The sequence below is a fragment of the Staurois parvus genome, unplaced genomic scaffold (assembly GCF_062004578.1).
Source record: "Staurois parvus isolate SC_StPar_1 unplaced genomic scaffold, SC_StPar_1.0 ptg000172l, whole genome shotgun sequence".
NCBI lineage: Eukaryota > Metazoa > Chordata > Amphibia > Anura > Ranidae > Staurois > Staurois parvus.
Genome location: NW_028317968.1, coordinates 5,442,246 through 5,456,884, shown reverse-complemented (window position 1 = coordinate 5,456,884; position 14,639 = coordinate 5,442,246). Strand labels below are relative to the sequence as shown.

Genomic DNA, 14,639 nt, shown 5'->3' with positions numbered 1-14,639 from the left:
AGCCCCCAAGAAGCTTATAGTCTAAGGTCTCCATTTCAGAAAAATAGTTTGTTTAAATTTTAAGTGCTATGATAAATCTATTTAACCACTTGCCGCTCAGCCTATGGTCAAATGGAGGCTGGGCGAACACTTTGTCCCTCCGGGAGTGCGTCATATGACGTCCTTCCCAGAACACGCCTTGCACGTGCCCACAGGGCCACGCTGTTGCAAGATCTGTCACCGGCCATGTACCTACAGACAATGCCGATGACAGATCTGTGTACTGGCCCCATTGCCAGTACCATGTGACCTGCTGTGTTCAATCACAGCAGGTCACATGACAGTTGTATACAATGGATGGCTTCCTTTCATGCCATCCATTGTATACAAGTGTGTCTAGCTGTGAATGGTCACAGCGATCACGTGCACAGGCTGGGCCAATCACAGCCCATCTGTGTCATGTGATTAGCCATAGCTAATCACAAAAAACCCCCTGAATTAATCAATTTCATTCCGTTAAATGCTTGCTTATTGCAAAAAAAGTATTTGCTATAATCAAATTGTGTAAAAAAAAATAAAAAATAAAAAAATATATATATATATTGATCACTTCCTCAAAGTAGTACAATGTTACTATGGTAACATTGTACTGCTTTGGTCATAGTGCAATATGAAAAACAAATCTTAAAGGAGAAAACAATTTAATATAAAATAAGAATAAAAAAAGTATTATTTTTTTTTTTCATACTGTCCCCAGTCAGTGTCCCTGATCACCACCACACCAGTTATATGATGACTCTGTAGTGCACTGGTGACAGTATGTAAAAAAAAATTGAGAAAATTAAATTTTTTCATTTCTTCATTTTTCAAAAAAGTATGACAAAAAAAATTATAACTTCAAAAAACTCGCCATGCCTCTTATGAAATATGTCGGACTGTCTACTTTGCAAAAAGCGGTTATTTGGAGGATATCTGTACTGTTCTGACATTTTTGGGCCTCAAGAAATTAGATTGGCTATCAGTACTTCAGGATTGATCAATTTTCAGATCTATACCATAGTTTGTGAACTCTATAACTTTCCTACAGACTAAATAATAAATACTGATTTGGGTTATTTTCACCAAAGACATGTAGCAGAATACATCTTGGCCTAAATTTATGAAGAACAATTATTTAGTTGCAAACTTTTATATAACAAACAAAGAAAACGTTTTTTTTCCCCTAATTTTTCGGTCTTTTTTTGTTAATTTAGCAAAAAATAAAAACCCCAGTGGTGATTAAATACCGCCAAAAGAAATCTCTAGTTGTGTGAACAAAATGATACAATTTTAGTTTGGGTGCAGTGTTGCAAGACCGCACAATTGCCATTCAAAGTGTGAGAGAGCTGAAACCTGAAAATTGGCCTGAGCAGGAAGGGGGTAAAAGTGCCCGGTATGGAAGTGGTTAACACTACCAGTGCAATCAAATGAATCCATGTACCTTTCTCCTTACTTTAGAAGATTGTAATAAAAGTGTGTTTTGTAACTTGCAGTTGGCTCCAACAGTTCTGGAGGCTCTCTCTGCTCCACCAGTGGTCGTGTGCATATGGGATCTCCTTCTGGTATTCACATGGGTTCATCTCCTCCTGGAGCTGATGCAGCCCCAAGCATGAAATATATGTCCTATGGTACATCCCCTCCCAGCCTGGAAGATTTCATTACATTTGAAGCACCGGAACTACCTGAAGAAACTCTGATGGAGGTACCTTTTAATGAGATGTTGTCTCTCCTCCTTTTTACTTCTTTGTTGCAATTTGAGTTTAGAATTTTGTCTTCGTTCTTTTGATCCATTAGGCCTGGTTCACACCTATGCGTTTTTAAGTGCATTTTCCTTTTTGAAGAAATGCACTACAGTCCATATAACATGGTTTCCTATGGGACACGTTGACATCTATGTGTTTTTATGCCGCTGCATATTTGGAAAGGGTCAGGGACTTTAACTGCAACACAGTGCGTTTTGGTTCAGTAGACTTCAATGGACAAGTAGTAGTGTAGTGCATTTTGTGTTTTTTAACCTGCATAACAGTGAAAACAAAAAATATGCAAAACGCGTGAAAAAACGGATCAAAAGCAAACTGCATAGGTGTAAACCAGGCCTTACTGTGAATGTCTCACGAGACAGACATGTATTGCCTGCCTATGCTTTATATGCTTTGAAGCATGCAGATTTTACACTGGCTTTATGTTTTAATACCGTGAGCCTTCTTTCTTTCTTTTTGTACATGTCAACCAGTCATATTCTCCCAGTCATTGTTCTAGTACTTTACCCACCTCCCACCCGCCATATAAGGAAATGACGGGCACAAGGCGGTTCTCTCGTTCTGGGAGGACGTCATATGATGTCCTCCCACTCTAACCGCGCGTGAGCGGCTCCAGGGGCGCACAGCGTGGCGATCGGTGGTGCGCAGTGTCCCTCGGACACAGAGGATCACCGATCAACAGAAAGAGCTGATGACTTCGGCTCGGTCATGTGATCAGCTGTGTCCAATCACAGCTGATCGCATGTAATAAGGAAATGCCGGATATAGGCATTTCTGTCCTCACAAGCTGTCACGCTGACAGCTCGAAAGGAGAGCCGGTAATCGGCATTCCTCAGAGGGGACATGTACACTGATCATCAAGGTACTGATGATTTAGTGTGCCCTAATGATCAGTGTAGCCCCAGCAGTGCCACCTGTCAGTGTCTATCAATGCCAGCTGTCAGTGATCATCAATGCCACCTGCCAGTGCCCACAGCGCTGAGCGAACTATTGGCGCTTTATAAATACTGTATAATAATAATAATAATAATCAGTGCCACATATCCGTGCCTACCAGTGCACATCAATGCCACATATCAGTGCCCATCTGAGCTGCCTTTCAGTGCCACCTATCAGTGCCATCTATCAATGCCAGTCAGTGCCACCTATCAGTGCCGCCTAACAGTGCCAGTCAGTGCCACCTATCAGTGCCATGTAAGAGTGCTGCCTTTCAGTGCCCATCAGGGATGCCTGTCAATGCCCACCAATGCCTCCTACCAGTGCCTCCTCATCAGTGCCCATCAGTGTCACCTATCAGTGCCCATCACTGCAGCCTCATTAGAGCACATCAGTGAAGGAGAAAAATCACTTATTTACAAAATTTTATAACAAAAACTAAGAAAAAACGTTTGGGTTTTTTTTTCAAAATTTTCAGTTTTTGTTTTTTTAGCAAAAAAAAAAAACCCAGTGGTGATTAAATACCACCAAAATAAAGCTCTATCTGTCTCAAAAAATTATAAAAATTTCATATGAGTACAGTGTTGCATGACTGCGCAATTGTCATTCAAAGTGTGACAGTGCTGAAAGCTGAAAATTGGCTTGGGCAGGAAGGGGGTATAAGTGCCTGGCAGGCAAGTGGTTAAGAATAATGGATGGGAAAATATACATCTTAGGCTAGTATAAGTAACATAATAGTTCCTCCTTAAAATTGTCCACACAGTAATTGGAACTTTTGTATGGTAGGCCATAAAGCAATGGCATTGCACTTTCAAAATTTGTTAGAGTGGCTTATTCTGAAAGTGGGGCAGTATTGTGAAGTGTAAAAGTCCATCCAAAACACTTTCTTAAGTTTTCAATAGAGGGGAAACCCTTTAGAACAACTGCCAGAATTTTAGAATTGCAGATTCCATTTGAGAGATTTCCCCTCATCTTCTGTCTTGGTGACAATGGACTTCTCAGACAGGAAATAAGGTAAAATCTCCAACAGCCAAAAATGCTTTTTTTTAATAAAGTAGGGGAAGGCTAGATAAATTGATGTACAAAAAAACTATTTACAATACAGCTTGTCTTGGTGTATGTGGGTAACCAGAGCACCCAGACGTTTGTTAGTATACATATATTGATTAGAAGATAGTGAAAAAAAATTTCAGAGTAACCTAACTGTAATGTTGTCATTTCTCATTGCAGCGGGAGCACACAGAAACTCTCAGGCACCTCAATCTGATGCTGATGTTCACAGAGTGTGTTATGGAGCTTACTGCGGCCCGAGGTGGGAGTTCAGATTTGTGCACCTCTGCTGTGTCCCTCTATCAAATTCAAGAGAGTGTGGTAGTGGACCAGATCAGTCAACTGAGCAAAGAATGGGGGTAGGTACAGAGGAATGATTGTTCATTGCTTATTTGTTTGTTCTTGAATAGCTTGCATGTTGACCAGTAGCTAGGAGCACTCTGAAGCCTGTTCAGGTATCTACATCAGGTCGACATGATAATCTGCTTTCTGTGTTTTCATCGTCTTGGGCAATCTGTTAGAGTAAGTAATCCCTGTTGGATTGCCTTGAGCACCAGCATCTAGATGTGACAACATGAACTGTATTTCCTGTTGAGACATTAATGAGGCCAGTAGTTGACCTAAGCTGCTGCTGTTATTTCCCCGTAGACAAGTGGAACAGCTGGTGCTGTACATGAAAGCAGCTCAGTTCCTGGCATCTTCCCTGCAACTTGCCAAATCACAAATCAAATCTGGGAAGCTGACACCTTCAAGTGCTGTAAAACAAGGTAAGCCTTGGCAGAAAAAAAATACTATGGTAATATTATCCATACCTTTTTATGAAAGTAGCAATTTTGAATACCATTGTAAGCATTTCATATTGTTGGTGAATGCATCTGCTGTCTTTGATATTGCAGTGGTGAAAAGCATGAACGAGCGATATAAATTCTGCATCAGCATGTGCAAGAAGCTCACAGAGCAGCTCAACCGCTTTTTTTCAGACAAGCAGCGCTTTGTGGATGAGATCAACAGTGTCACAGCAGAAAAGTTAATCTACAACTGTGCTGTGGAGATGGTAAGTAGAGAGAGGTTACTATTCATTAGTCATATATCTTTTTGAGAGAGCATGGGTAGTTACTGTCATTTTGCTTGTCTGCCATGGTCTTTGACGAGAGTAAAAGCCTATTTAAGATTATGTCCTTGTTTAATTTGGTACAAGGGACTTGCTTGCACTTCTGAGATCATTGGCACGTGCATTTACTCTGAAGTTAACCCCTTTCTAAGCTGCATCAACCTTCTTCAAGCTGCTTCTGCATTCCCATTTACTTGTATGGTGTGAGGAGCAGTTGTGACACCAAAGTCAAACTGAAGCAAGGAATTACATGAGCTTTTTGTTTCATACAGAAACCTCATGGTTCAATCACAGTGTAGTTATCTTTAGCCTTTGGTTCATCCTTTTGTCCTCCAGAATCAAAAACTGGTTGTAAATTATTACAGCTGTGTTCTTTTCAACTCCTTAGTAACACTTTGTTAACTAATGATGCCCATTGAAGAGATACTGTCACTTGGACCCGCATGGGCAAGACAACAGTGTCTCCTTAAATGTTTTTTGAGTCTCAGAAAAAGTATACATCAAGTGAAGCTTGGACCCCTAGGTCAGTGACTGGGGAAGTACTAAAGCTTATTAGATGAGGATGACATCAAGGAAACCATTTTCAGAAGGATAGGTGCCAACAGAAAACATGTTGTTCTCAGCACAGGTTTTCTTTATTATTGGTTTTGTTGAGAAAGTTTTCATTTTCCCCCAAACTAGGTCCAGTCAGCAGCACTAGATGAGATGTTCCAGCATGCAGAAGACATTGCTTATCGTTACCACAAAGCAGCACTACTATTAGAAGGCCTAAGCAAGATCTTGCAGAGTCCCGCAGACATTGAAAATGTCCACAAGTGTGAGTATCCAGAAAATGAAGTCAATGTGTAGCTTTTCTATCTTGCCACTGCCCTATTTTAACAGATGCAGATGTTTCGAAATATAATGCATACATATTGTATGTATGACTTTCAATGACCTGTCAGACCTGCCTAATTTTATAAGCATATGTACTGTATCCCCTCCCTTCTAGCTGGGGCCCCCTGACCCCGGGTGAGACCTTTTGTCTCCTGCACTAAGAGTGGTCTCCAAACTGGGAGAGCTTTCCTCAGACCTGTGTATATAACAACCCGGCACGCCTGTGCACTTAGGCAGGTTGCAGGCATCTGGCAAAACCCAAACACAGGATTGAAATTTCTGATCCAGAATCACAGAATTTAAAGAGGGCCAAAAACACAGCTTTCTCTGCTGAGCACAGCAATCTGGAACTTTGCATTAACCCTAAATGCAAATCATGCGTCACATTTCCCTATCTTCAAACAGTGACAGCGCCTCTTACAGTCACTATATATATATATATATATATATATATATATATATATATATATATATATATATATATATATATATATATATATATATATACACACAGTTGTGTTCAAAATAATAGCAGTCAGACATCACTAACCTGATCAATCACTGTTTTTGATAGAAATTATATTTCTACATGGCAAATAATTTACTAGCAGGTGTAGTAGAGTAATAGAAATCCAACAGACCCAACAGTCATGACATGCATGCTGCTGATTCTGTGTAATTGAATCACTAATTGAAAGGGGCATGTTCAAAATAATAGCAGTGTGGAGTTCTATTAGTGAGGTCATTCATTCTTTGAAAAACAGGTGGCAATTTTTACCCTTATTTAAGGAAGGAAGGCAGCAAATGTTGTACATGCTGATTACAGTGCATTTCTTTCTGAAATTCTGAGGAAAATGGGTCGTTCCAGACATTGTTCAGAAGAACAGCGTACCTTGATTAAAAAGTTGATTGGAGAGGGGAAAACATATAAAGAAGTGCAGAAAATGACAGGCTGCTAGCTAAAATGATCGCAAATGCTTTAACATGGCAACCAAAACCTGAAAGACGTGGAAGAAAGCGAAAAACTACCATTCGAATGGATAGAAGAATAGCCAAAATGGCAAGGACTCAGCCAACCATCAGCTCCAGGAAGATCAAAGAAGGTCTAAAGTTACCTGTGAGTACTGTTACAATTAGAAGACGCCTATGTGAAGCCAAGCTATCTGCAAGAAGCCCCCGCAAAGTCCCACTGTTGAAAAAAAGACATGTGCTGAAGAGGTTACAATTTGCCAAAGAGCACATTGACTGACCTAAAGAGAAATGGCACAACATTTTGTGGACTGATGAAAGTAAGATTGTTCTTTTTGGGTCTAGTGGCCGGAGACAGTTTGTCAGATGACCCCCAAACACTGAATTCAAGCCACAGTACACTGTGAAGACAGTGAAGCATGGTTGCACAAGCATCATGATATGGGGATGTTTCTCATACTATGGTGTTGGGCCTATTTATCGCATACCAGGGATCATGGATCAGTTTGAATACATCAGAATACTTGAAGAGGTCATGCTGCCTTATGCTGAAGAGGAAATGCCCTTGAAATGGGTGTTCCAACAAGACAACGACCCCAAACACACCAGTAAACGTGGAACATCTTGGTTCCAGACCAACAAGATTGACGTTATGGAGTGGCCAGCCCAATCCCCGGATCTTAATCCAATAGAAAACTTGTGGGGTGACATCAAAAATGCAGTTTCTGAGGCAAAACCAAGAAATAGAGAAGAACTGTGGAATGTAGTCCAATCATCCTGGGCTGGAATACCTGTTCACAGGTGCCAGAAGTTCATTGACTCCATGCAACACAGATGTGCAGCAGTTCTCAGAAACAGTGCTTATACAACTAAATATTCATTGATTCAAAGGAAAGCAAAATCTTCAAACATTTTTCAGTTTATATAGTGAATGTTTGAGTTTGTAAAGAAGAATACAAACACTGCTATTTTTTTGAACAGTCTAATATTCACTTTTCTTCAATTTTTTTTAGAGGAACAACACAAATTTGATATATTTTTCTTCATGTTTTGATTTGGAATAGAATGTGTAGTGTCCCCAATGCATTTGTGTGTATGGAAATAAAAGCTATTAGAAGGATTTTGAGCTTTATTCACTTTTTTCAACACATTGCTATTATTTTGAACACAACTGTGTGTGTGTATGTATATGTATATGTGTATATATATATATATATATATATATATATATATATATATATATATATATATATATATATATATATATATATAGACATAATTAGGGACAAGTCTGAAAACTTAAAGGATAAGTTAAGTTCACCTTTTGCTAAAAATAACAAATGCACCTCTTTTTGCAGGTAAAAAAATATGCATTTATTATTTTTTGTTGCCGGAGCCTGGAAAGCATTGCACCAGTGATCAACAGATCACTGATGCCACGCAGGTCTCCTGCAGACCTGTCCGTGTATCTGCTTCTTTCTGATACTTACTGACAGGAAGACTGAATGAAATTTTGCAGTGCTCACAGCTCCGTGGTAGTTCATTGAGAACTACAAGCTGACAGTCACTAAGGCTGCCAGGACTTGTAGATTTCCGCTCAGAGAGGATTGTGAATGAGTGGCGTGGGTGAGCAGAGCCCTGCACAGCCGCATTTTTTTTTTTTTAAATTTTGACAGCTAGCGGAAGATCCCCGCTAGCTGTCGGAGCAGGTGGCGGTCCTTTTTTTTAACATGTTACACTCTAAATATGGGTGTAACATGCAACATGTTATGAAAGGTGAACTTATCCTTTAAAAGGCACAAACGTTCATATGTCTGTGCTATTCAACATTGTGGTCGCTTCTGCTTGGTGTGTCCAAGGCCACTGCAACTCTGATTGTTAGGAAAGTTCTAGAACACATTGCTTATGTGCAATATGTGATGAGGGCTTAGGGGTGGGTATATACACACACTATAGATTACAGAAGAAAAACATTTTCGGAAAAACTGCATGCTGTTTGTTTAAAGATGAAAAGAGACTCCAAAATGAAAATGTTTAGAGACAGAAGGGTAGATTTGGAACAATTTATCACTGGAGAGAAAGTGGAAAAATATGGTAAAGCATTCCCCACTTGCGTGTTTGGCAAAATATGCTGAATGCACATGTGTGGGTAAATGCTGATGCAGAAGTCAGGGGTGTTACAATTGTAGATACACACAGCCATTCACTTGTATGGGAGGCTGTACACTGCACCTCGGCTTCCTGTGTGCAGGAAAATGCTGAAAATTTTACACAAGAGAACTTTAGAGCATGTAATTGTCTGTATACAGGATGCCTATCTTTCCCCCAAGATCTAATTAAAGCACTTGGAATATCTATAAACACCACTATTTACTGTTTGTTAGGCCTAAACTCCAGATATATAGATATAAATTACACAAGTGAATACAGCCCTTAAGAGAAATCATTAAAGAAAAAGTATGGCAGAGGCTTTTTGGCTGTACTTCTACTATGGATCACAGGAGTGCAGTTCGTTTTTCACTCCTGTAATCCATTTCAGCTGACAGTTGGCAAAAGTTCACTGTCGGTTGAAGTCACTCAGCCGGTCCAAACTCTGAAAATATCCCGACCCTGTGGTTGGGTAGCACCCAGATGCCTGGACTGGCAGCTGGCTCAGCCTCTCATTGAGCCGCTGAAAGCCTGAGCCAGCCACTCCCACCCCCTCCACAGCTTGGCACTCCAATCAGTGATGGAGGGACAGAGCAGAGCCCTGCTCAGTGTGGACTGGAAAACGAAGTGATCAGCAGTGTTTTATCCCTTAGGCCGGCAATACATGGGTTGAAATTCGACCGATTTTTCGTCCGAAAATCAGACCTAAGAATAATCGTCTCTCTGTTAGTGGATTAATGGCACCAGCCGATTTTCGTGGTTCCTCCCCTTTTCGGTGATCAGGCATGTTGGAAAATTCGTGAAAAGTGACAGATTTTCGACTCAATGATTGTCAAATCGTACGATCATTTTTCCGAAAAGAATGTGCGCATGAGCCGTGACCTGGAAGGAACACAAGTTTCGCCTGTTATATGGGGTGAACTTTATGACTTGGTCGGTCGATTTTCAAAATCGTTGATTGCACCATCGGATTACCAAGCGAACGACATTTTCGATTTTCAGGGAAAAAAATAATTCGGAATTCGAACCATGTATGGCCTGCATAAGTTCTCAGTCTTAGAGGAGGCGAGGCACAGAGGCAACATCGGACTGATGCTGCACCCATCTAGGTTAATATAATTTTTTAAAATTAAACTCATACTTCTCTTTTAAAGATATTTTTATTCAATGCAGGCTAGGGTGAAAGAGAGCACCACTATATTTTTAACCTCCCTGGCGGTACTCCCGAGTGTAGCTCGGAGTAAAGTTTCAGCACCACAAGCGGTAACCCCGAACTACACTACACTCAGGAATACCTTGCAGCGCTGCTCCGGGATCTCTTCTTCACTTACCTTGTCCTGCGCTCCTGCGATGTCCCTCCTGCAGTGTCCCCTGTAATGTCCTCCAGCCGATGCCGGCATCTGTCTTCCCGGGTTCCGTTCCCTGCGACGTCAGGACTTACAGGGACGGAACTGGTGGGAAATTTTAAAATTTTAAAAGTGAAATTCACTAAATTCACATAGTAAAACATTACTGTATCAAACCATTTCACATACATTTTGTCCCGAGTGCTTTGTCCTGTGCCCTGCCTGCATGTTTACTGTTCTTTCTGCCTGGAAACTGAGAAATGTCCATGGCGTCCAAAAAGCGTCCCTTTAGGTCAAAAGCGGTCTTAGACCAGCTAGAGAACAGCGATAGTAAATTAGAACCACTTGCAGAATTGAGTGATAATGATTCGTGGGGAAATTCGTCATCAGACACTGAAAACGATTTCGCGACTTTGCACAGTGATGTGCGAACTTGGTGCTCTATTTCAAATTTCAGTGTTTTTGGTTTGATTATATTATTGAATTACATTTATTATTATTATATTATTATTTTTTATGATTATTTAATTATAATTTATGATTTTGTGTTTCAAATTTCACATACCCGGGATGTTTACTAGACTCTTGTTCGGACAGATTTCAGTGAGTTATTCCTAATAACTACAGGCCTACAATAAAAAAACTACATATTTCCATGCAAAAAAATGTACCGCTTTGAGCACAGAAATATGGACATAATCAGACCGCTAGGGAGGCTAATAAGTGTCCTCCACCTGGCTGTGCTGTGTGTCACTGTATAAATCTCAGGACTGGATGGATAGGAATTTAAAACCTTTGGCAGTTCAAAGAGCTCCCTTGCACTGTATATATTTCAACTCTGTATTTAGCAGTTTGTCTAGAGTTTAGCTTTATTAGTACATATGCATTATGATGGGAACACATATATGCCTTGCGTTAAGTAATGCTCTTAATAGTTTTTTCTTTTTTCCCGGTTCTCTTTTGCAGATAAAGCCAGTGTTGAAAGTAGACTGTCGGCACTTTGCTATGGAGCAGTGGCTGTGTACGAATAGTAACAGTATCCACTGAAACACACAAGAGCTAAACCAGGGACCACTATAGCTTAGTTCTTTGTATCTGTTACTAGGGATTTTACATCTAATGCTTGGAAAGAGAAACCAAAATTCCCCTATGGAGGCTTTCAGAGAAGAACAACCACCCCAGGACTGAAAATTTAAGTATGCAGGAAGGCTGCCTTATTTTAAAGACACTCCTTGCAAAACATGCCTTCAGCATACACATGACATGGAAGGAAATGTCGTCTGCAAATTTTACCTTGTGTATGTATTTCTAATATGTAAAATTAATAATGGACTGTGGTTGCTCCAGTAATAACGGTGGAGGTGTTGGAAATGGGAGCTAGACCTTCAGGAATGGTGACTGCAAGATAACAGCAAAAGGGACTCCATGTTACCTGTAGGGGAGTTTCTTCAATAAGGTCTGGACCCAGAACATCCATCCATTCATCTTTACAAAGAGAAGCATAAGCAGAGCACTTTATACTGAGCAGGAACAGTAAAAACTATTCAAATCCAGCCATGTGGAGTCTTGATTAATTTTATTATCCATTTTGATGTTGCTACTTGACGTTCTACTTTTAAACCAATTTATTTTGCACTAATTTCTTAAAACTGTAAATTACCTTATATGGAACTCTTTATCAATATTAAAAAGGCACAATGAATTTACTGAGAAAATGATCATTTCATTGTATGTATAGAAAAAAAAAAGTTGAAATTGAATATGTAGCTTCCTAAAGACTTTACAACCTATACAAAAGAATTTATTTGTGACCCTTTTGTATCTCTTTTGTCTAATACTTGATTACTAATGTCTGTTTTCTTTTCATGTTTTACTTTGTTGGTATTTGCTTTCTATTCAGATATTGTGTGTTGCATATAATGGTTGTGCATGTGATAACGTGCTTACTTACAGTTGTCCTCTTTATTGGGTATTTCCTAACAAACGTAAATATGTTTCATGGACAGTGTTAGAGAAGGAAGACTATGATGTAACATAGGCTGTTGTGTGTGAGACTACTACTGTATTAGAGATGTTAAACAGTAGTTTAGGTCAGTTAAATCCCAGTATCTGTAGCGTGGCTTGTAAAACGCTAAGGTGTTCACATGGCTCAACAGTAGATGGTGTAGTAGAAGCAGCGCTTAACATTGGCACCAGAGGTTTCGTGACTAAAGTTGCCATGTGACTTGTACATCTAGGGTTTATTCTCTCTATAGAAGGCCAGTACTTGGTAAGGAACATCAATTTAGACAACAGGTGCCACTTGTTTGGTTTGTATTATGCCATTTTCATTAATGTGAATCTTCCAATACAGTTTTGGAAAAGCCTTTTATGTAATTTTTCTTAACTGCCACTCCATAGAGGGTGAGCCCAAGATTATCCATTCATGGACTTACCGATTTAACATTTTTATAGCTTTAACTTTATTATAGCTATTATTGTAAAAAGGCATTTCAAGTGTATTATGCATTTTTGCCCATCTAAAGTTTGTGCTTTTAAAATTTCGCCACCCCCATTATTGGTATATCATTTTTATTTACACTTTTTCCTATATTATTCCTTGTTACGGTATCTGTGCTCCAAACAAAAAAGGGATATGTTTGAATTCGATTTAATAATACATTTCTCCCAATTCTGTATTTTCTTTCCATATGTCATGTATTTTAACAAAAAAGGCAGATTTATGACAAGGTTTGGAGACGCGCACTTTGCCCATTCATTGTCTTCTGATAGCCAACCCCTCCAGCAAGTTATACTCCCCTAACATCATCTCCCCTATTCCATCAGAACCCTTGTTCTGTTGCTGTCATGGAGCAGGGCTTCCGAGTATTAGGGTGCATTTGACGGTGCACGTGAACGAATGACTTATCGCCGGTCACATGACAAGGGTATGGGTGTCATGCCCCGGTGTAAGCACCCATGGATAGGTGTGTATACCTTGCTGAAGAGGTGTGCTATCAGGGGGCTTTGTCACTCTTCCCTGATTGAGCAGATGACAGTGTCTCTTTGAAGCTCTTGCCCTAAAGAAATCCTTTCTTCATAGATGCGTTTTGTAACGTATATTCATCTGTTAATGTTACTGTACCCCCCCACTGTTAATGAGGCTTACAAGTTTCAGAGAAAAAGTAGGACCCCCGTCCCCTTTACCTTAGTGCCCCTTCCAGCTGTTGTAATAGCCCACTTTCAGTAGAGGAGAATACCAACAAATACAAGCGTTCAGTCCACCTTAGGCTTCAGTTTTCAGCCATGAAAAGGAAGAAGACCCTTGTTACACCACATCACTCAGGTCTAGATGTCATTTCTTTTTTTAATTAAACTGGAGCGCTCATTTTAGAAGTATTGTGGAAGGTAATATTACCTTTCAGTGTGCCAGGATGAGTATTGGGAACAAAACCATGACATTCATGTAAGCAGTCTTGTACTGCGTTTGCCCAGTAGATTCATAAGAAAACGCGGAGGCTACCATCTACGCATGTCCGGCTCTTCCATGAGTTGGCATAATCTCCAGCAAATAGGGTTTTTCTCCTGAAACTTTAATACTTGAACAGAAATTTTACAAAAAAAAAAAAATCTGACAGCGTTAAATACTATTACTGAAATAGTACCAAGGCACTTCACACATCTGCAATACGTTGATATTATTTTACCGCGTGTTTTACTTGACCGCAACATTTTTATTATTTATCTGAAATTCTGCCAATTTAATTTTTAAAGTGTTTTTATTTATGTACTTGCTTGTGAAATATACAAATGCATTGTGTGTGCATTTCTAGGTCTTTAATACCGTGTTTCTACCTCTTGTTTGTAAACTGCATGCATTCAACTTAGGTAACAACTCACAGAACTGTTGCAAAAATAGCCTTTTTTATTATGGCTTGTATAAATGTATATGATGAATAAAATGGGGGAAAAACGCTACAATTCCTTTTTTTTTTTTTTTCCTTTTTTTTTATTTCAGCATTCAACACTGCTTGTGCTTTAATCAGCCACATCCTGCACTTCTGCTTTTAAAGGTTTATTTGCCTACCTTAAAAAGCAGAACAAGCATAAACTCCATAGCACGCAATGCTGGGGGTGGGAAAAGAGACATGCATAGATATGGTACTGTGGTCAAGGATGGCCTGAATATGATTTCATATGGTGCTGCTTGGAATGTTTGCATGATAAATTCCCACACGCTGACTTTTCTCCTTCAACAGCACAGTATACAGGTCTATTGAAGGTTCTTGACTGGTACATGTACATTTCATGTACATGTATGCAGACATAGTTAAGGAGATGGTCACAGACTGCAGTCATACTACTAGAGCTGGTCAGAGACTGCTGACATTGTTCAGGAGATGGTCAGAGACTGCAGTCCTACTGCCAGAGATGGTCAGAGACTGC

The 14,639-nt window shown here is 39.7% G+C and overlaps 1 protein-coding gene across 2 annotated transcripts in view; it reads left to right on the top strand.

The window, feature by feature from the left end:
- Window positions 1–14,174, top strand: part of ULK2 (unc-51 like autophagy activating kinase 2) — a 163,035-nt gene extending 148,861 nt beyond the window's left edge. For both annotated transcript variants that reach the window (XM_089676621.1, XM_089676620.1), the window contains 6 exons: window positions 1,506–1,720; window positions 3,945–4,123; window positions 4,413–4,531; window positions 4,661–4,818; window positions 5,557–5,692; window positions 11,181–14,174. In XM_089676621.1, the coding sequence (XP_089532747.1) occupies window positions 1,506–1,720; window positions 3,945–4,123; window positions 4,413–4,531; window positions 4,661–4,818; window positions 5,557–5,692; window positions 11,181–11,245 (872 nt within the window). In that variant the 3' untranslated portion in view covers window positions 11,246–14,174. The remainder of the gene's footprint in view (window positions 1–1,505; window positions 1,721–3,944; window positions 4,124–4,412; window positions 4,532–4,660; window positions 4,819–5,556; window positions 5,693–11,180) is intronic.
- The last annotated feature ends 465 nt before the right edge of the window (window positions 14,175–14,639 follow it).